This window comes from Schistocerca cancellata, chromosome 10, assembly GCF_023864275.1.
Source record: "Schistocerca cancellata isolate TAMUIC-IGC-003103 chromosome 10, iqSchCanc2.1, whole genome shotgun sequence".
Lineage (NCBI taxonomy): Eukaryota > Metazoa > Arthropoda > Insecta > Orthoptera > Acrididae > Schistocerca > Schistocerca cancellata.
In genome coordinates, this window is record NC_064635.1 from 52,491,016 (window position 1) to 52,513,055 (window position 22,040).

The window sequence follows — 22,040 nt, forward strand, 5'->3', positions numbered from 1 at the left end:
CCCTCCGCCACACACCGTCAGGTGCCTTGCGGAGTATGGATGTAGATGTAGATGTAGAATCAAGTTCCTCCCACACTCGGCGCAGCATGTCCCCATCAATGAGTTGGAAAGCATCGTTGATGCGAGCTCGCAGTTCTGGCACGTTTCTTGGTAGGGGAGGTTTAAACACTGAATCTTTCACATAACCCCACAGAAAGAAATCGCATGGGGTTAAGTCGGGAGAGCGTGGAGGCCGTGACACGAATTGCTGATCGTGATCTCCACCACGACCGATCCATGGGTTTTCCAATCTCCTGTTTAAGAAATGCCGAATATCATGATGGAAGTGCGGTGGAGCACCATCCTGTTGAAAGATGAAGTCGGCGCTCTCGGTCTCCAGTTGTGGCATGAGCCAATTTTCCGCGGGCTACGCGTGAAACTTGCCCGCACGCGTTCAACCGTTTCCTCGCTCACTGCAGGCCGACCCGTTGATTTCCCCTTACAGAGGCATCCAGAAGCTTTAAACTGCGCATACCGTCGCCGAATGGAGTTAGCAGTTGGTGGATCTTTGTTGAACTTCGTCCTGAAGTGTCGTTGCACTGTTATGACTGACTGATGTGAGTGCATTTCAAGCACGACATACGCTTTCTCGGCTCCTGTCGCCATTTTGTCTCATTGCGCTCTCGAGCGCTCTGACGGCAGAAACCTGATGTGCGGCTTCAGCTGAACAAAACTTTATGAGTTTTTCTACGTAACTGTAGTGTGTCGTGACCATATGTCAATGAAGGGAGCTACAGTGAATTTATGAAACCGCTTCAATCATTTGTAATAGCCCTGTACAAGAAAACACAACAATTAAAGTAACGTAGGCCAAATGAGTTAAACATTTAATACAAAACAAGTCAAATTAGACTGAATAGATATTTACTGTCTGAAGAAGTTAGTAATTGTCTTTTGTTTGCCTGCTGTTTGCCGTTTTATTGCCGCTAAATCACATAGTTTCTTAAGAAGTAAAACCTCGGTAGATGATGTTTCCTCCAGTTGCTCTACATATTTTAAAGCAGTTTCTAAGGCCTTTTGTCCTTCGTTGTGAGAAATCTTGGGCGCACTTTCCTCCACTACATCCACTTCTTCGTCTTCTTCTTTTTCGTTTACCATATTGACTGTCTCTTCATCTGTCACTTCAAATTCTTCATCTTGGTCAACCCATTCATTTATGTCGTCTTCTGTGGCGTCAGCACATCCCGGAACGTTTCGTAACAATGAAAGCAGAGTAGTATTTTCTGGTTCGGTCTGCTGCTGTAGATTTTCATCATCTGGAAAATTTCCTTGATTTTCCTGTAGCAAAATTTTCCAGGATTTTGCAGTTGTGTTTGCTCCAACACTCTCCCAAGATTGGGCCACGTCTTAAGCTACGTCTTTCATATTAATACGGTGCAAATGCTCTAGCATGTCTTCTCCCTTGTCCATAGCATTAATTAAAGAGGAAAGCAAGTTTCTGCGGTAGTTTCTCTTCAGTGTCTCTAAGGTCCCTTGGTCCATAGGCTGACATAAGGATGTGGCATTTGAATGCAAAAACATGGCCTTCATATCTTGATCTTGAAGTTCATCTTCATTAGGACGACAAGTGGCATTGTCTAGGAGCAACAGTGCTTTGCGGGGCAAGTTGTTGGCTTTCAAAAACTTTTCAGTTTGTGGTACGATCTCGTTAAAAAACCATTCTTTAAAAATGTCTGAGCTCATCCAAGCATTTTTTTGGTTGTAATATTTCACCGGTAAAGCATTTTTAGATACCGTACATTTTTAAATGCTCTCGGTTTTTTGGCTTACCTATCATAGACAGTTTAATTTTCAAATTTGCTGTGGCGTTACTGCATGCTAGAATTGTCACTTTTTCTGTGCTACGTTTGTAGCCTGGCGCTGCCTTTTCGGCCTTTGACACTAATGTTTTTTTCCGGTAACATTTTGTAATTGGGACCAGTCTCGTCGCAGTTAAAAATTTGATCGCCCGTTAAGTTTTCCTTGTCCAATACCTTGTGAAGTTTATTCCTAAACAATTGAACAGCTTCAAAATTTGCTGAAAGCTTTTCACCACAGAGATTAAGTCGCCGAATTCCGTATCTTTTCTTGTATCTATCGAGCCAGCCTGCACTAGCTGCGAAATCAGGTTCGTTACGAAACTTCAAGGCTTTTTCCTGCAAAATAGGTCCCGACATGGGTACACCTTTATCTCTATGTTGAGTAAACCATAGGAAAAAAGCTTCACTTACTTTTTCATAATCACATTTTTTCATGGTTTTCCGATCCTCCAAAACAGCCGAGGTTGCTCGCTGAGAACACCACTTCTCAATTTGATTGCGGTTCCTTTTCCAGTCTCCAGCTGTTGTTTTCCCGACGTCATAATCTTGCGCCAATTTTGATAATTGTCTATTCTTTTTAAAGCTTTAAGGGGCTCCGGAAAGGCTCAAAATCATGAAAAGTTCAATTTTTACTTTTTTGCGTTTTCTGAATCTGCAGACTATTTTACCTTTTAATAGATATATAATTTATTCAATTCCGAAGACTACAACTATTTTTAAATTTTTTTTGAAATGTGTTCTACATGGGCGTGACCCACTGTGGCGCTGTTAAACTGCTGTCAAATGGTGTTATTATTAACGTCCGTGTTCATCAGGTACATTTTAGTGATGTGGGATAAAGTATGTGTTGTGGCTAACCTGTGATGGTTCAATATATATCGCTGGTGTGATTGTCGATTGTTTCATGTATATTTACTCTGTCGTTATCTCGAAAATATTCGTAATTAATTCTGTTTCTTGAGTCTCTGTTTTGTTGAAGTATAATAATGAGTAAAAGTAAAGTTGCTGTTGCGACTTTCAATGATGGCAACATTGTAAGGTGCAAGGTATTTAGAAATATGGGAATGAAGATAGGTTCTAACATGGTACGAGCGATGCTTGCTTTAGACAAGGAACGCCTTCGGGCTGCAGACAGGGCTGTAAAGAGTCTAGAAATACAAGCAAGAGTAAACAGGAGGAGGAACAAGAGGAAGCTGGAGGAGGAGTTTGCAGAGGATGAAGATAATCCATCCTATGGACCTGGAATGCACTAAAAAGTTAATCCAATCTTTGTCGCTCGATTCCCAAAACTTTTATTTTCTCATACTAATTACATGTTTTCTAAGGATCTTCCAAACATATTTGTTTCAAACTTTCAGTAAATGTTACACAGTACCTTCTGCATAATTTAACACAGCCTTTTTCCAAAAAACTGTATATTTTTGAATATATAAATAAAAAATTGCAAAAAGATGTTGTGAATTTTCATTACAATTTTAAAAAAATCATCTTTAATAACTGAACTAAAATTTTGTAAAATCCCTGTGTTAAGTTGTAGCCCATATTCCAATAAATAATCTGTAAAAAGTTCAACTTCCTACCTCAAATACTTTGTGAGGAAAGATGTAATTTATAAGCGTTATTTTAACATTGCAAGTATAGGGCGTTCCGGAGCCCCTTAAGTTTTTCTTCCATTGAAACGGCCACCTTTTTCCGTTTTGAAGCCATCACCACAAGTGTTTACAATAAACGAAGTGCAACACGTCCACTCCACTACAGATCTAAGTTAGCACTGACGAGTGAGGAGTAGCAGACGGCGACAATGAACTGAGTATCAACAAACAACACGTCAGGACCTGCCGTCGGCTGGCGCACGGCCGGCGCGGTGAAAGGGTCCGATAATACAGGAGGTCGGATAATCGAGACTCTACTGTATCCCTGTAAAGGAAGAGCTAGCTCCAGGAAACGACTTGCCCTTCCCTATTTGGAGATCACTCAGTCTGCTTAGGGTGCGCGTTCCTCTACGCAAGACCATCATGCGAAAATGGGGAATTCTTCCAGCTGATGGAGATACATCCTGCGAGTGCGGAACAACACAAGACCCGCCCCACCTGCTAATATGTCCCCAACTTGAACAACCCTGCACAACACAGGGCCTGATCGAGGGAACCAACAAGGCCATCGGAGTTGCTACCGTCTGGAAATGCTGACCGGACACGGAAATGAATGAATGAATGCTGGTTCTCACCTAAATAAAACATTACATTCGATGTCATTACAACCATGCCAATTATGTCTCCCTGCACCACAACACCAAAACGACTATGTTCGACGATTCTGGATACATCCTCATATGGCGAGAGGTCGGAGCACGTAATGCACACACGAGCAATGTAGAACAGAATCGTTTTCTTGTTCCACGTGTTATGGGCAGTCTTAATGTTGCAAGGATGCACTGACCTGCAAAAATGAGAACACGATCCACTCACTGATCAACGTCATTGTGGCACTGTACTCCTTCTCCATCTACATCTACGTCATTACTGTGTTATTGACAATAAAGTGCCTGGCAGAGGGTTCAATGAACCACCTTCAAGCTGTGTCTATACCGTTCCACTCTCGAACGGCGCGCGGGAAAAATGAGAACATAAATTTTTCTGCGTGGGCCCTGATTTCTCTTATTTTATCATGATGATCATTTCTCTCTATGTAGGTGGGTGCCAAAAGAATGTTTTCGCCATCGGAGGAGAAAATTGGTGATTGAAATTTCACGAGAAGATACAGTCGCAACGAAAAACGTCTTTGCTTTAATGATTACCACTCCAATTTAGGTAGCATGTCTGTGGCACTATCTCCCCTATTTCGTGATAATACGAAACGAGGTACGCTTCTTTGAACTTTTTCCATGTCATCCGTCAGTCCCACCTGATGCGGATCCCACACCGCACAGCAATACTCCAAAATAGGGCGGACAAGCGTGGTGTAAACAGTCTCTCTAGTAGACCTCTTGCACCTTCTAAGTGTTCTGCCAATCAATCGCAGTCTTTGGTTGGCTCTACCCACAACATTATCTATGTGATCGTTCCAATTTAGGTTATTTGCAATTGTAGTCCCTAAGTATTTAGTTGAATTTACAGCCTTCAGATTTGAGTGACTTATCGCGTAATCGAAATTTAGCGGATTTCTTTTAGTACTCATGTGAACACACTTCTTTATTCAGGGTCAACTACCATACAGGTACCTTATCTACATCGTTTTGCAATTCATTTTGGTTATCTGATGACTTTATAAGACGGCATCATTTGCAAACAACCTAATATGTCTACTCAGATTGTCCCCTATGACGTTAATATAGATCAGGAACAATATGGGCCCTATAACACTTTCTTAGGGAACTCCAGATATTACTTCTGTTTTACTCGATGAATTTTCGCCTATTACTACGAACTGTGACCTTTCTGACAGAAAATTACGAATCCAGTCGCACAACTGAGGCGATATTCCTAAGGCACGCAGTTTGGTTAGAAGACGCTTGTGCGGAACTATGTCGAAATCCTTCTGGAAATCTAAAACTATGGAATCAATTTGACATCCCCTGTCAATAGCACTCATGTGCGTCTTTTCAGAGGTGCATTCGGCCTGACTTAATCTGTATGGGTGACAATGCATGACCACATTGAACTGTGCAGGTGGAAGAACTCTTGGAACGTGATGACTAGATTGCTCATTCCCTCAACTTAAATCCTATCGATCACGTCCACGTGCACCAACGAACATTCAGGAGCTGTGAACGTCGCTTGTGGAGGAATGGAAGGCCTTACGTTGTGGCCAGCGTGGGAGCACGTTACGTTAATATCCTTAATATCCTTAACATCGGTTTGTTGCAGGATTGTCTAACATATTCTCAGTTCGAATATAATGAATTTCCTTGAGACAGAGAAGTTGCTATCCATGCATCAGCACGGCTTTAGAAAGCATCGCTCCTGCGAAACGCAACTCGCCCTTTCTTCACATGATATCTTGCGAACCATGGATGAAGGGTATCAAACGGATGCCATATTCCTTCCGGAAAGCGTTTCACTCGGTGCCCCACTGCAGACTCCTAACTAAGGTACGAGCGTATGGGATTGGTGCGAGTGGCTCGAAGACTTCTTAAGTAACAGAACCCAGTACGTTGTCCTCGATGGTGAGTGTTCATCGGACGTGAGGGTATCATCTGGAGTGCCCCAGGAAAGTGTGGTAGGTGGTGGTGGTTGTTGGGATGTTGAAGGGGGACTAAACAGCTAAGGTCATCAGTCCCAGTGTGGTAGGTCCGCTGTTGTTTTCTATCTACATAAATGATCTTTTGGATAGGGTGGATAGCAATGTGCGGCTGTTTGCTGATGATGCTGTGGTGTACGGGAAGGTGGCGTTGAGTGACTGTAGGAGCATACAAGATGACTTGGACAGGATTTGTGATTGGTGCAAAGAATGGCAGCTAACTCTAAACATAGATAAATGTAAATTAATACAGATGAATAGGAAAAAGAATCCCGTAATGTTTGAATACTCCTTTAGTAGTGTAGCGCTTGACACAGTCACGTCGGTTAAATATTTGGGCATAACATTGCAGAGCGATATGAAGTGGGACAAGCATGTAATGGCAGTTGTGGGGAAAGCGGATAGTCGTCTTCGGTTCATTGGTAGAATTTTGGGAAGATGTGGTTCATCTGTAAAGGATACCGCTTATAAAACACTAATACGACCTATTCTTGAGTACTGCTCGAGCGTTTGGGATACCTATCAGGTCAGATTGAAGGAGGACATAGAAGCAATTCAGAGGCAGGCTGCTAGATTTGTTACTGGTAGATTTGATCATCACGCGAGTGTTACGGAAATGCTTCAGGAACTCGGGTGGGAGTCTCTGGAGGAAAGGAGGCGTTCTTTTCGTGAATCGCTGCTGAGGAAATGTAGAGAACCAGCATTTGAGGCTGACTGCAGTACAATTTTACTGCCGCCAACTTATATTTCGCGGAAAGACCACAAAGATAAGATAAGAGAGATTAGGACTCGTACAGAGGCATATAGGCAGTCATTTTTCCCTCGTTCTGTTTGCGAGTGGAACAGGGAGAGAAGATGCTAGTTGTGGTACGAGGTACCCTCCGCCACGCACCGTATGGTGGATTGCCGAGTATGTATGTAGATGTACATGTAGAGCAAGTATTGCCGTTCGTCGTGATCTCACACCCAACTAAGAATCATGTAAAGTCGTTTGTACGTCGAGGGGACGAACATGAATCGCTGTGATTTCAGTATGGCTACTTTCTTTGAATAAAACTGTCATTTCTGTTGTCTGACAGTTTATTTCTTTCAGTTATCTTCTGTACAACACAGTGACATTTCTTACCATGTGTGGTCAAAGTTTCATTGAGCTATGTTACTTGGCAGAGACGCATCCTACGAAGGCTGCTTTCGTCCTCAAGTTTGGCACACCAGTGATTCTCCTAAGTGGCAACTTAGATGAGTACTTTGTTCTTAAACGTTTCTCGGATAATATATTTACAATGTCTAACTCGTGCATTTCACAGATACGTACAAATCACGCCAAATAATTGTTCAACTGTAAAGCTGTTTGTAATCTCTTTTCACTCAGATGAATAGCCCCAACGGACTCGTGAAACAAAGGCCGGTACTTTGCCACAACTTCGTTAGTCACCAGAATACAATAATCAACTTCGGGGTTTTTCTTTCTCTTGTGTTTTTTCTTACATAAACTGTGTGATCAAAAGTATCCGGACACCTGGCTGAAAATGACTTACAAGTTCGTGGCGCTCCCATCGGTAATCCTGGAATTCAGCCGGCCGGAGTGGCCGTGCGGTTCTAGGCGCTACAGTCTGGAGCCGAGCGACCGCTACGGTCGCAGGTTCGAATCCTGCCTCGGGCATGGATGTGTGTGATGTTCTTAGGTTAGTTAGGTATAATTAGTTCTAAGTTCTAGGCGACTGATGACCTCAGAAGTTAAGTCGCATAGTGCTCAGAGCCATTTTGAACCTGGAATTCAGCATGGTGTTTGCCCACCCCTAGCCTTGATGACAGCTTCCACTCTCACCGGCGTACGTTCAATCAGGTGCTAGAAGGTTTCTTGGGGAATGGCAGCCCATTCTTCACGGAGTGCTGCACTGAGAAGAGGTATCGATGTCGGTCGGTGTGGCCTGGCACGAAGTCGGCGATCCAAAACATCCCATAGGCGTTCTATAGGATTCAGGTCAGGACTCTGAGCAGGCCAGTCCATTACAGGGATGTTATTGTCGTGTAACCACTCCGCCACAGGCCGTGCATTATGAACAGGTGCTCGGTCGTGTTTAAAGATGCAGTCTCCATCCCCGAATCGCTCTTCAACAGCGGGAAGCAAGAAGATGCTTAAAACATCAATGTAGGTCTGTGCTGTGATAGTGCCACGCAAAACATCAAGGGGTGCAAGCCTCCTCCATGAGAAACACGACCACACGATAACACTACCGCCTCCGAATTTTACTGTCGGCTCTACACACGCTGGCAGATGACGTTCGCCGGGCATTCGCTGTACCCACACCCTGCCATAGGATCGCCACGTTGTGTACCGTGGTTCGTCACTCCACACAACATTTTTCAGCTGTTCAATCGTTCAGTGTTTACGGTCCAGCTTATGAGCATCCTGTCGACCATGAAATCCAAGTTTTCTCACCTCCCGCCTAACTGCCATAGTACTTGCAGTGGTTCCTGATGCAGTTTGGAATTCCTGTGTGACGGTAAGGATAGATGTCTGCCTATTACACATTACGACCTTCTTTCGACTGCCAGTGGTCTCTGTCAGTCAACAGACGAGGTCAGCCTGTGTGCTTTTGTGCTGTACGTGTCCCTTCACGTTTCCACTTCACTATCACATCGGAAGCAGTGGACCTAGGGATGTTTAGGAGTGTGGATATCTCGCGTACAGACTTATGACACAAGTGACTCCCATCCACCTGACCACATTCGAAGTCCGTGAGTTCCGCGGAGCGCTCCGTTCTGCTCTCTCACGATGACTAATGATTACTGAGGTCGCTGATATGGAATACCTAGCAGTACGTGGCAGCACAATCCACCTAATATGAAAAACGTATGTTTTGGGGGTGTCCGGATACTTTTGATCACTGACAGAACAGGAGTTATGTAAGAGAAATAGTAGTATGAGTAACGAGATAGCACGGTTGAAACTGGTCAAATTCATTCTCCTGACAGGTTGATCTCTAGCGTAGCCTGACGTCTAAGTTATTGTGAAAGGTAATAATCTGGTTAGCATTCTGCTGACAGGTTGATCTCTAGCGTAGCCTGACGTCTAAGTTATTGTGAAAGGTAATAATCTGGTTAGAGTTGGTGAAGCCAACGAATTTGAATGCCAGGTAAAGGTTTTGGTAACAGACTGACCTGTAACATAGGCTAATGATTACGTTCGTGCCCTATTTAAGCTTTCAATGCCAATCAAACACCAGTTGTACTATACTCATTTTAGTTGCTTTCACGAGGCACAACACAGGCACCCCATATTCAAATGAGAGAGCCCGCTGTGCGAACTCTCCTTGTATACTGAATGCAAATGGTGTTACGTCTATATACGTTGTGTGAAGTGCAAATCATTGCATTTTCAAGCATGCTGTACACTAAAATCGAATGTTACGTTTGCTGCCTGTCGCCTTAATGATGTTGCAATTTAAATGGTCAGTATTGTAAATAGGCCAGCCTAAGGTGGAAAAATATCTGCACTAGACTTTACAATTACATTTCTAGTCTCGGCAAAAGATTATTTGGCCTCCTGATTATGTGACGGTAGGTAATTCGGAAGTAACATGGTAAAATAAGAGCATTGTTGATGTTTCTCGTCCACTGTTATAGTTCTTATTGTTTCCATACTGAAAGGTGGCGAGCATTTGAACAGTCATCTGATGTACACCTTATACGCCAGTATTTGAGTTTGTCTAAAAGAATACTGCAGTGATACAATAAAAATCACATTAGGCGGTATGCTGTTTTTGAAGTATTGGTTTGTTCTCATTGCTTTATTTGAGTTACAAAAATCAGTGGTAACAGTCATGTGTGGTTTAAAATGCGCTCTCTCAAGCAGTGCCCCGCATACTCAGCAAGTCGTTGAAACCGTAGACAAGGCAGCTAGCATTGTGCATGTTATAGTAATCCTGTTTCATTGCTTCCTCCATGAAGCCTCTATGGACAAAATTAAGAAGCAGTGAAGACAAAAATTCTAAATGCTATATTTGTGTTACTTTAGGGTCACAATAACGATATATTAAAAAAATACATTAACTCATGTTATATAAACATGCCTAATGTAACTAACATATAACACTACAAAATGTATTATATAATTTTGTAGTGTGATATGTTCGTTACGTTAGCCTTTTAAGGATTCGGAGAAATTAAATTTTGACTTGTTAGTAATTACATGTATACGTTCCGACATATGTAAATATTCAACAATTGGGAACTGTTGACCTTCACAGTTTTTGTTCTTTATTGAAGTCCAGAAAACACTTTCTTTTCTCCTCGGTGCACAAATGAACATTACACGTCTGGCAGATAATTGATGGACTTCCTTCCCAGTTTGGCTTGTATCTACCTCTCTTGCAGTGGCCAATCTCCAACATTGTCCTGACGAACAGCCCTCTGGAGAACACACTTTGATACACGCCTATTTTCTTCTTCTTTGCGTATTAATTATCTACACTTGAATGAGGTTTCCCCTCTTTCTCCTACTTACGTCTTTGTTCATTTTGCACAGGGAATCAGTTATTTCAGTTTTGAACTGTCAAAGTGGCCTGGTGTTGTTTTTGGTACACCGAAGAAGTTAAAGTCTCTCCTGTGCAATTGCCATCTATTTAGTACCATCGTATCAAGGAAGTGGGAAAATAGCCGATGGTAATTGCAATTAGTGTATCTAAAAGATCCATTCCTCCCAAAAACTCATTGTAGAGAGGAATAATTGATGAACACTATACTTCAAGACTTTCCTTGGCCTTCTTATCCAGTCGGTTCACCTCAATTAGTGGTATCACTAGAGAAGGCAAGCGATAACACTCCTCTTGTTTCCATAACATACTACAGAACTCATTACCTTAAAAAAGAACAGGTTGCTTGCAAGTGCCTAAGTTGACGAATTTGGAACGTTTAACAGATAGGCTCACAAATTCAAGGAATAACGTCTACAATAATCATATTATTATCCAGATGTGCCTCAAAACTGCCTCCATCACGGAATATTTATTTAAAGCTGATAACTAACATTTTTCAAGATTCGTAACAATACATATCAACAGCTGATATATACGCGTCCACGCTACTCAGAATTCCGAAGACTCATCTGTTCAAGTACTTGAAGAAATTCTCACAGTTCAATGCAACTTCCTATACTGCTTCTTTTAGTTTGAAGCGTTGCAAATCTGCTACGCACGGCGACTGCGAGAAAATGATTTTCAGTATGCCGATACATTGTAGCGTTACAAATTTGTCGAGATCGTCCACAGAGGGTTAAATAACAATATGGTTCTGTTTCAGTCATGTACTGCCCATACTGGGACCACGTGCTCCCCTTCTGGAACCTGCGGAATGAGCCGAATGTCCTCTTCTACTCTTACGAAGACATGAAGAAGGTACGTACTTGAAGACAGAGCAGCAGTGCAGTTGTTAGCTCTCAGGCTTTCTCTGTGTGACTGATTAATGGTGTGCTTTCGCGTGTTCTGCCGAGTTGTTTCCATTTTGCGTACAATATTTTGGCGACCGATCGAGCCGTCTACTGCACATACTACAAGTTTTGCTGTTATGTGTACTGGATGCCTGGACGTCAGAAACACTGCTGTTTATAGCCTAGTTCGATTCCCATCATCCACTACGCCCGTCGATGCTCCTTTGTTTTTTTTTTTTTGTTTTTTTCAGACCTCGCACTGATATTCTATGATACGCAAATTCTCTCAGCGTTTTCAGACTCTATTGGATGTGATGGCTTGCATCCATTGTATTTCGCTCCCTTCAACTAAGATCAAACTTATACTGATGAGCCAAAACGTTATGACTGCCTCTTTAATAGCTTGCTTGTACGCCTTTGGAACGAAATGCACTATGTGATCAAAAGTATTCGGACATCTAGCTGAAAATGACTACACGTTCGTGGCGCCCTCCATCGGTAATGATGGAATTCAATATCGTGTTGGCCCACCTTAGCCTTGATGACAGCTTCTCCTCTCGCAGGTTCAGTCAGGTGCTGGAAGGTTTCTTGGGGAACGGCAGCCCATTCTTCACGGAATGCTGCACTGAGAAGAGGTATCGATGTCCGTCGGTGAGGCCTGGCGTGAAGTCGGCCTTCCAAAACATAGTGTTCAATAGGATTCAGATCAGGACTCTGTGCAGGCCAGTCCATTACTGAAATGTTATTGTCGTGTAACCACTCCGCCACAGGCCGTGCGTTAAGAATACGTGCTCGATCGTGTTGAAAGATGCAAACGCCCTCCCCGAATTGCTCTACAACAGTGAGAAGCAGGAAGGTGCTTCAAACATCAATGTGGACCTGTGCTGTGATAGTGCCACGAAAAACAATAAGGGGTGCAAGTCCCCTCAATCAAAAACATGACCACACCATAACACCACCGCCTCCGAATTTTACTGTTGGCTCTACATACGCTGGCAGATGACGTTCATCGGGCATTCGCCATACCCACACCCTGCCATCGGATCGCCACATTATGTACCGTGATTCTTCACTCCACACAACGTTTCTCCACTGTTCAATTGTCCAATGTTTACGCTCCTTACACCAAGCGAGGCGTCGTTTGGCATTTATCGGCATGATGTGTGGTTTATGAGCAGCCGCTCGACCATGAAATCCAAGTTTTCTCACCTCCCGCCTGTCATAGTACTTGCAGTGGATCCTGATGCAGTTTGGAATTCCTGTGTGATGGTCTGGATAGATGTCTGCCTATTACACATTACGACCCTCTTCAACTGTCGGCGGTCTCTGTCGGCCAACAGACGAGGTCGGCCTGTAGGCGTTTTTTTTTTTTTTTTTGCTGTACGTGTCCCTTCACGTTTCCACTTCACTATCAGATCGGAAACGTTGGGCGTAGGGATGTTTAGGAGTGCGGAAATCTCACGTACAGAAGTATGACACAAGTGACACCCAATCATCTGACCACGTTGGAAGTCCGTGACTTTCACGGAGCACCCCATTCTGCTCTCTCACGATGTCTAATGACTACTGAGGTCAATGATACGGAGTACCTGGCAGTAGGTGGCAACACAATGCACATAATATGATGGGGGTGTCTGGACAGTTTTCACCACGTGATGTACGTCACTAATTCTGCGAATCAGTGATCCGACAGTTGATTGATAGCTTTGTGCAGTTCTGTGGCACTGGATACCTACGCACAGGTTATGTAATTGGCGTAAATAGCGGTCCGGTGATTTGTATACGTGGTGATGGCGCCAGGTAGAGACCCAGATTGGTTTTACATCAGGTGAATTTGCTCGCCGAGACATCGAGACTTCACTATAATACTCCTGTAACCACTGTAGCGCGTTTGTCTCCGAGACACCGACAATTATGCTACTGAAAGATAACATCACCGTCGGGGAAGATATCAAGCATGAATGCAGGTGGTTCGCAGCTGTCTTCGATCACTACCACAGGGTCCCATGCAAGCTCAGGAGAATGTCTCCCGTAGCATAGTATGAGGTCCATTCAAGTTCTAAGGCCTCCGATTTTTTTTCACCAGACTGGAAAGAGATAGAAACATGCGCATTGTTTTAAAATGAGGCCGCGTTCATTGCCAATACGTCCCAGAGATGGCAGCACCGTATGGCAGATGGAATTTTACCGCCAGCGGCGAGAATGAGAACTGTTTTAAATACTTAAAATGGCGACGTTTTCCTTACTTGAACAACGTGCAATCATTCGTTTTCTGAATTTGCGTGGTGTGAAACCAATTGAAATTCATCGACAGTTGAAGGAGACATGTGGTGATGGAGTAATGGATGTGTCGAAAGTGCGTTCATGGGTGCGACAGTTTAATGAAGGCAGAACATCGTGTGACAACAAACTGAAACAACCTCGGGGTCGCACAAGCCGGTCTGATGACATGATCGAGAAAATGGAGAGAATTGTTTTGGGGGATCGCCGAATGACTGTTGAACAGATCGCCTCCAGAGTTGGCATTTCTGTGGGTTCTGTGCACACAATCCTGCATGACGACCTGAAAATGCGAAAAGTGTCACCCAGGTGGGTGCCACGAATGCTGACGGACGACCAAACGGCTGCCCGTGTGGCATGTTGCCAAGCAATGTTGACGCGCAAAACAGCACGAATGGGACTTTCTTTTCGTCGGTTGTGACAATGGATGAGACGTGGATGCCATTTTTCAATCCAGAAACAAAGCGCCAGTCAGATCAATGGAAGCACACAGATTCACCGCCACCAAAAAAATGTCGGGTAACCGCCAGTGCTGAAAAAATGATGGTGTCCATGATCTGGGACAGCGAGGGCGTAATCCTTACCCACTGCGTTCCAAAGGGCACTACGGTAACAGGTGCATCCTACGAAAATGTTTTGAAGAACAAATTCCTTCCTGCACTGCAACAAAAACGTCCGGGAAGGGCTGCGCGTGTGCTGTTTCACCAAGACAACTCACCCGCACATCGAGCTGACGATACGCAACAGTTTCTTCGTGATAACAACTTTGAAGTGATTCCTTATGCTCCCTACTCACTTGACCTGGCTCCTAGTGACTTTTGGCTTTTTCCAACAATGAAAGACACTCTCCGTGGCCACACATTCATCAGCCGTGCTGCTATTGCGTCAGCGATTTTCCAGTGGTCAAAACAGACTCCTAAAGAAGCCTTCGCCGCTGCCATGGAATCACGGCGTCAGCGTTGTGAAAAATGTGTACGTCTGCAGGGCGATTACGTCGAGAAGTAACGCCAGTTTCATCGATTTCGGGTGAGTAATGTAGTGTTGGCAGAAGAGCCAACACTGTGGGGCAAGAGGAGGCCGAAATGCACGCGTCAACTCACGCAGGTGTGCTTAGGTCTGAAACAGGATACGTAATGAATGCTATAAAGAAAAGTAGGTAACTGCTGGAATACTTAACTTTAATCCATCATTTGTATACAGCATTCTTGATGATACAAGCGAGACTCTCTCTAGAAATGGTTAATGGCGCCTTGCTAGGTCGTAGCCATGGACTTAGCTGAAGGCTATTCTAACTGTCTCTCGGCAAATGAGAGAAAGGCATCGTCAGTGTAGTCGGCAGCAAGTCGTCCGTGCAACTGGGGCGAGTCCTAGTACGTCTCTCAAGACCTGCCGTGTGGTGGCGCTCGGTCTGCGATCACTGACAGTGGCGACACGCGGGTCCGACATGTACTAATGGACCGCGGCCGATTTAAAGCTACCACCTAGCAAGTGTGGTGTCTGGCGGTGACACCACAAGTAGTTAATTAGACAAAAAATCGGAGGCCAACTTGAACGCACCTCGTACTGCTCTCACCAGCCTGCGTCCGTGGCACGCTACGCGTTTCGAGCCGCAGTTCACCTCGATGACTGCGTTTGTGGAGACGACCGGCTACCTAGTGTAGCAAAAACGTGATTCACCCGAAGAGTCGACACGTTTTCATTGATCGACTGTCGAATCCCGATGCTACCGTGCCCACTGCAATCGTAACTGAGGATGTCGTTGAGTCAACATGTGAACACGTAGGGGTGGTTTGTTGCGGACATGGAGGTAGAATAAGGGGAGATGGCGCTATAGACTTACGCTGTACGTTGTTTTGAAGCCAGTGGGCGGGCCCTGCCGCCATCTTGGATCCCCCAAAACATTAGCAGACGAGTGTTTACAATTCCTTCTTGTTCGTTATTTCTGTCGTGTGCACACGATATTTATTTTATATAGTAAATGTTACACTGTTTTAGTGAACAACACAGCATAAGGAAAGCAACTTCAAACGTTTTTCTGTTCTTAAATGCGCATTCGATACAGTAATACGACACCAAAATATGAAGCTTCTGGCCTCAGTACTGTAATTCCTTTTTGTTTATACACTTCGAATAACCTAGAAGAGAAGTATGTGCTATGAAAAGCGTGCTTTCGTAATCCATTTCTATTCACTTTCATTGTGTCTGTGTCGATAATTGATAAAGCCAGAACTCCAAAAGCAATGATTGATAGTTTAGAGGCACCGATTTGTATTCGTTGCATTTTCAAGTCAAATGCAAATTTTAAATGTTGAAGTTTGCAAGAAACTTGCCTTATTTCCTTCGATGTCCCATAGATGTATGCAGGGATGATGTAAACAAGCCAGCTGTCACGTCAACAAAGTGAAAGGTTTGCTAAATTACGAAGGAAAAGAACAGAATTTAAGATTGTCAGGCCCATTGTAGTTCACACATCTACTTTGTTTTTAAATTGTACCTACCAAGTGACATTCAGTGTGTCAAATAACAGCAATTTACAGGGTAACACGACAACACAGGGATTAACGCAATGATCTAAATAGCCTGGACATAGATAGGGAACTTTGCTTTAACAAATATGTAACCCTTTAAGTACTCATAATTTAACCACTGTAACAGGTGTTCCACACATTTTACTGAAGATTTAATTAACTACATGTAGTTACATTACATTTATATTAAATTATCGCATTTTAAAACATTAGTCCCCATTTCCAGGATATTTCATGCCAGGACTTTTCAGTTACTTGGGAATAACCAAACAATGAAAACCAAGTATATTGCTCACCTCCAGAGAGTTCTTCGCATTGGACTGATAGGAAATCTAAAGTCAAATCACAGAAATAAAACCATACTGTAGAACTTTACAGCGCATCAGAATTTCAAGTATATATAAGAAAATAGCGCTTAAATAAGCCCACTTACGAATGTAATGGGATTTGTTTAAACTTTAGACTACAATCAGAACGATTAGTACACCAGTAAGCGACGCAAGCCGGCATTTTTTTACAAAACACTTCATGACTACACGGAATCAAACTACTAGAAGCGAATGTTTTGGGGTAGCTAACATGGCGGATCTTGACTTGGGTCGGCTTCAAGTTTGTGACGTCATGACAACTCCTCTTATTTTTACCTCCATGGTTGCGGAGCTCTACGTTCAACAATGTACGATGAACGGTGTCCTCTGAAACACTTGGGCGCGCACCAGCATTGTGCTGTTTCGGCAGAGATGCCACAGGTCACCATCTATCCTATTTTACAGAGCAGACAGGCATTGGAACCTGACGTTCTGTGAATAGTGGTGGACGTCCAGCAATTTAGCGCCTATTGGTAGTTTCACTGCAGTACTATCTCACGACTGGAGCACGTAAATATTCGAACAGCTTAGTCGTTTCCGAGGTACTCGTTCACAGGCTCTACGTAATAATAATCTGCGGTTAGTCAAAGCCGCTTATCTCGATGGATTTCCCCATTTCAAGCCCATATCTTCTCTAGGGTGATACCCCGTCCGTGTCTGCTTCGGCTACATAGACGAGGGTGAGTCAAATGAGCCGGCCGCGGTGGTCTAGCGGTTCTAGGCGCGCAGTCCAGAACCGCGCGACTGCTACGGTCGCAGGTTCGAATCCTGCCTCGGGCATGGATGTTTGTGATGTCCTTAGGTTAGTTAGGTTTAAGTAGTTCTTAGGGGACTGATGACCATAGATGTTAAGTCCCATAGTGCTCAGAGCCATTTGAACCATTTGAGTCAAATGAAAACCTTAAATTTGTAATAACAAATCGAAATTTCGCACTGTTCTCCTGTAAACTGGTAAGCGTGCTACAAACAGCGTGCAGAATGGCCTATAGGTGGCAGCATAGTGCAGATGCACACATACCGTCGCAGTATCAGTATAAATATGGCCGCCCCACTTGCGACTTGCACCAGAGAAGAACAGGCGTTCTGTTTTTCGGTTTTTGCGCAGTGAATGCGTGAAACCTATTGAAGTTCATCGACGAATGGAGGTTCAGTACGGTGATGCATGTTTCTCACAGCAGCAAGTCTACGAATAGAGTAGGAAGTTCACAAATGGTGTGACTTCAGTGGAAGATGCTCCTCGTCCAGGTCAGCCACAACGAGTTGTGGTGCAAATGGCTCTGAGCACTATGGGACTCAACTGCTGTGGTCATAAGTCCCCTAGAACTCAGAACTACTTAAACCTAACTAACCTAAGGACATCACACATATGCAAGCCCGAGGCAGGATTCGAACCTGCGACCGTAGCGGTCGTGCGGTTCCAGACTGTAGCGCCTTTAACCGCTCGGCCACTCCGGCCGGCACAACGAGTTGTGACTCCACAGACATTGCAGCAGTTGAAGCCGTAGTGAAGGAAAACCGCCGAGTGACACTTAATGACACTGCAGCATGTTTACAGATTATTCATGGGTCAGCACACCACATTGTGCATGATGTGCTCCAGTTTCACAAAGTGTCTACAAGATGGGTGCGACGGCAGCTGACTCCTGAAATGAGAAAACGACGTGTTGATGCTTGTCAAGAACTTCTTCGGCGCTTTGAACGAGAAGGTGAAGGCTTCCTTGCAAGAATCGTTACTGGGGACGGAATCTGGATTCACTTCCACCAACTGGAAACGAAGAGAGCGAGCGAGGAATGGCGCCATTCCTCATCACCAAGTCATTTCCATATGTTTGGACCACTCAAAGACGCAATAGGAGGAAAGAAGTTCCGTTCTGATGAAGAGGTACGCCACGCGTTGCATGAGTGGTTTTTATGCACTTTGTAAACGCTGGAGGGCTTGCATTCAATAAATAAATAATATTTTAAAAAAATTTTAAGGTTTTCATCTGACTCACCCTCGTACTTTTGTTAACCCGTCACGATCCAATTTCGCGATGGGCGGTGGTCATAATGTTTTCCCTTACCAGTGTATTCTATAAAAAAAGCCTTCGAAAGCCGGGTGTGTATCGTATTCCAAGCGAACGTAGCATTTCTTATCGGGGAGACAAGCAAGGAACTTCAGCGGCTTACCGGACTAAAACTAACAAGCAAGCCCCGATGCAGCTGATATCAACGAATATAATTATAAAATAAAGAACGATAAAACCAGCGTCGTGGTTCAAACGCAAAGTTTCGCGGGCGGCATAATCAAGGAATCTGTCGAAATAAAGATGGCAGGAAGAGTCGAGGAGAGATGCGAAGAACATCAGAGACCTACCCGACTAAAACAGTTAAGATTTTTAACTATAGACATTGTCTGAGTCAAGTTTGTCTGAAGAAAATAAAGTTTATGTGAAGAAGAGATGCATTCAGTTTAGCCTGAAACTCATAAAAGAAATTCAACATAGACTACCAAGTAAAGTTACGATCCTGAAAAAAATTTCAATGCTGAATGTTGAAGAAACACTAAAAGTGAATAAAAATAATGCTGTAGCGGATGTAGCCAAAGAACTGGGTTTTAGTGGCGATTTCATAGACTGTATGTTGCAAGAATGGCATAATATCAACTTCATTAGGTGGAATAACACTACTAACACTGTTTTATTTTGGAGTGAGGTTTTGCAGTATGAAAATGCCGCAGGGGAGAATCCTTTTTCTTTGATTTCGCAGCTATCAATGACTGTTCTACGCCTACCGCATTAAAATGCAGAAACGGAAAGAATATTCAGTTCTATGAACATTATAAAAACCAAACAACGTAACGGATTATCGTTAAAGACAATTAATGCTTTGATCATATTGAGACCAGCTGAAGAAACAAAATAAAGATTGTGCGTGTTTTGACATACCGTCAGACGTATTGGAGCTTGTTGGAACGAACAAAAGTTACCCATTTGCGAAAAAACCAGTCGAACTGCGACATCATCTTTTGAACGACGTTCAACCCTCTGCATCAACTACAGTTCTGTCAGAGCATGAAACAGAAGTTTTTCGATCTTCTGAGTGACGGCGATGAATAGCTCACATACCGGTATGTATATATTTTGTAACCTAATTTGTTTTCTTGCTTTCTTTTGTTGCAAATATAGTTGTATATTTCTAGTATATTTGACTACTGTGATTGAAACAACAATTTGTGTTGCGTCAATTATGATAACACGTTTAATTAAACGTTTGCGTATTTTATATATATGTTGTTGCAAGCGATGCGTCATTTAATTAAGACAATATAGCAATTACGTATGAGAGTTTTTATTCACATTTTATCCCCCCCCCCCCCCCCCCACTGGCTTATTGCACCATTCAGAGCACGAAATATTCAGTACACCCCTAGTAAAATCAGTTTTAGCGACTTTCTAGCGACTTTTGATATTGAATCTAGCGACTCGGGTTTTTTAGAGTTGGCAACACTGGAGGTGAGCCGCCAGCAATGGTGGATGTGGGGAAGTGAGATGGACTGTTTCTGATGGACACACGTCCAGATCATCTGCTCTCAAAAATCCCGCATCTCACTTCCCCACATCCACCATTGCTGACGGCTCACCTCCAACTGCGCAACGCTATGCGCTGTTAACATCCAGCTGCCCAACACTACAATGGCAGACAACAATGCAAACTAGCCACAGACTGCACACAGCACAGCCAGTGATTTTCATACAGAGCACTACGTGGCATTACCAATAAGAAACATAAACAGCCTACTTACAGAGTGTGTGTGTGTGTCTCCAGATGATGTGGGGAAGAGTTCTCTTTCTTTTTTTGTTTTTTTTATTTTTTTTTATTTTTTTATTATTTTTTGTTTTATGTTATCATTTCCTTTACTAAGTGTAGTAGGGAGCCTGTGCTGATGTGTGTTTGTTCATTTATCACATGTTTGTTTTCTGCTATGGCTTTCTGGATGTGGAAGTTTTCTTGCATTTGTATAAGATGTTTGTCATGGTTGCTTATTCTCATTATTTTCATTTCTTGTTCCATGTTTGTAGGATGATGGTTGTAGTGTTTTAAATGCTCTGCAAATGTGGAATTGTTTGTTTCATACTTCCAACATCTGATATGTTCTTTGTATCTTGTTTGAAAATTCCTGCATGTCATGCCTATGTATACTGCATCACAACTTTGACATTCAAGTTTATATACTCCTGATTGTTGGAATTTGTCTCTCTTGGTAGCTGGCTGGCTTAGGTGTGATTGAAGGGTTTACCCAGGCTTATATGCTATTTTGAAGCCCTGTCTCTTCAGGATGTTTGCAACTCTGTGTGTTAGTTTATGTGTGTAGGTCATGGTGTACCATGTCCGAAAGAACAGTTGCCATCTTCATATCGTTTAAGGCTAACCGGCTGATGACTTTCTTCAGTGCGGATGCACACGATTTGCCTAAACTCTTACGGGCCTTCGTAGATTGTCTGCCGCGAGTAACGGGTATAATGGCAGGGGCACTACGAATGTAGTGTGCGGACTGTAAGTTGAGAATGTGGGTCTCACGTGGAGCGTGCCGGCGTTAAGTCCCTACAGTCGCACTATCTTCTGTGCCCTCGGTGGCTCAGATGGATAGAGCGTCTGCCATGTAAGCAGGAGATCCTGGGTTCGAGTCCCAGTCGGGGCACACAAGTCAAGTGTCCCCGTTGATGTATATCAACGCCCGTCAGCAGCTAATGATATTGATTTAATTGTAATTTCGTTGTAGTTTCAGTTTTAATCCTCCAGGGAATTTACTAAAATCTCCCCGGCCGTTACATCCACCAGAGTTTGGAAAACAGTGAGAGAATTTGCCTTTCACGGAATATCAGTGCGAGCTCTGGATAACAAAAGAGCATCAAATGGCGTATTGGGAGGCGGGAGTGGAACTCGGCTATAAATAGCGGCGTCGGACCAGCAACACGGCACGGCACGAGACCAACAAGAGGTTGTATGAATGAATATTGTCTGTTCTTTCGGATATGTCCGAAAGGACAGAAATCACGCGGAATGCCCAGCTGCGATATGTATTACGCAAATTGAAGTTGGTGGTGGAAGAAAGGAAAAAAATATGTAAAGAAATGATATCAGCTGCACCACGACTTTATGCATAATAAGCAGGAAAATAGTCAAAATGTGTGTCACACTGGCTCTCGAACATGCGTACTCTTTTTTTTTTTTTTTTTTTTTTTTTTTTTTTTTTTTTTTTTTTGCAGGTATCATACCTTTCCTTTCGCTCTGCCACTTCCTTTTCTAGGTATTCTTGCCACTTTTCCATTTTTCTATTTATTTTTTAAATGCGTAAGAGTCAGGTATCCTAGCC

General features: G+C 43.4%; 1 protein-coding gene and 1 non-coding gene across 2 annotated transcripts in view; both read left to right on the plus strand.

The window, feature by feature from the left end:
• Positions 1–22,040, plus strand: part of LOC126106685 (luciferin sulfotransferase-like) — an 85,059-nt gene that overhangs the window by 55,721 nt on the left and 7,298 nt on the right. Inside the window, exon 6 of the mRNA XM_049913055.1 lies at positions 11,382–11,476. Within this exon, the coding sequence (XP_049769012.1) occupies positions 11,382–11,476 (95 nt within the window). The remainder of the gene's footprint in view (positions 1–11,381; positions 11,477–22,040) is intronic.
• Trnat-ugu (transfer RNA threonine (anticodon UGU)) lies at positions 21,291–21,365 on the plus strand. Its single transcript has one exon. It is a non-coding gene; the product is annotated as a tRNA-Thr (tRNA).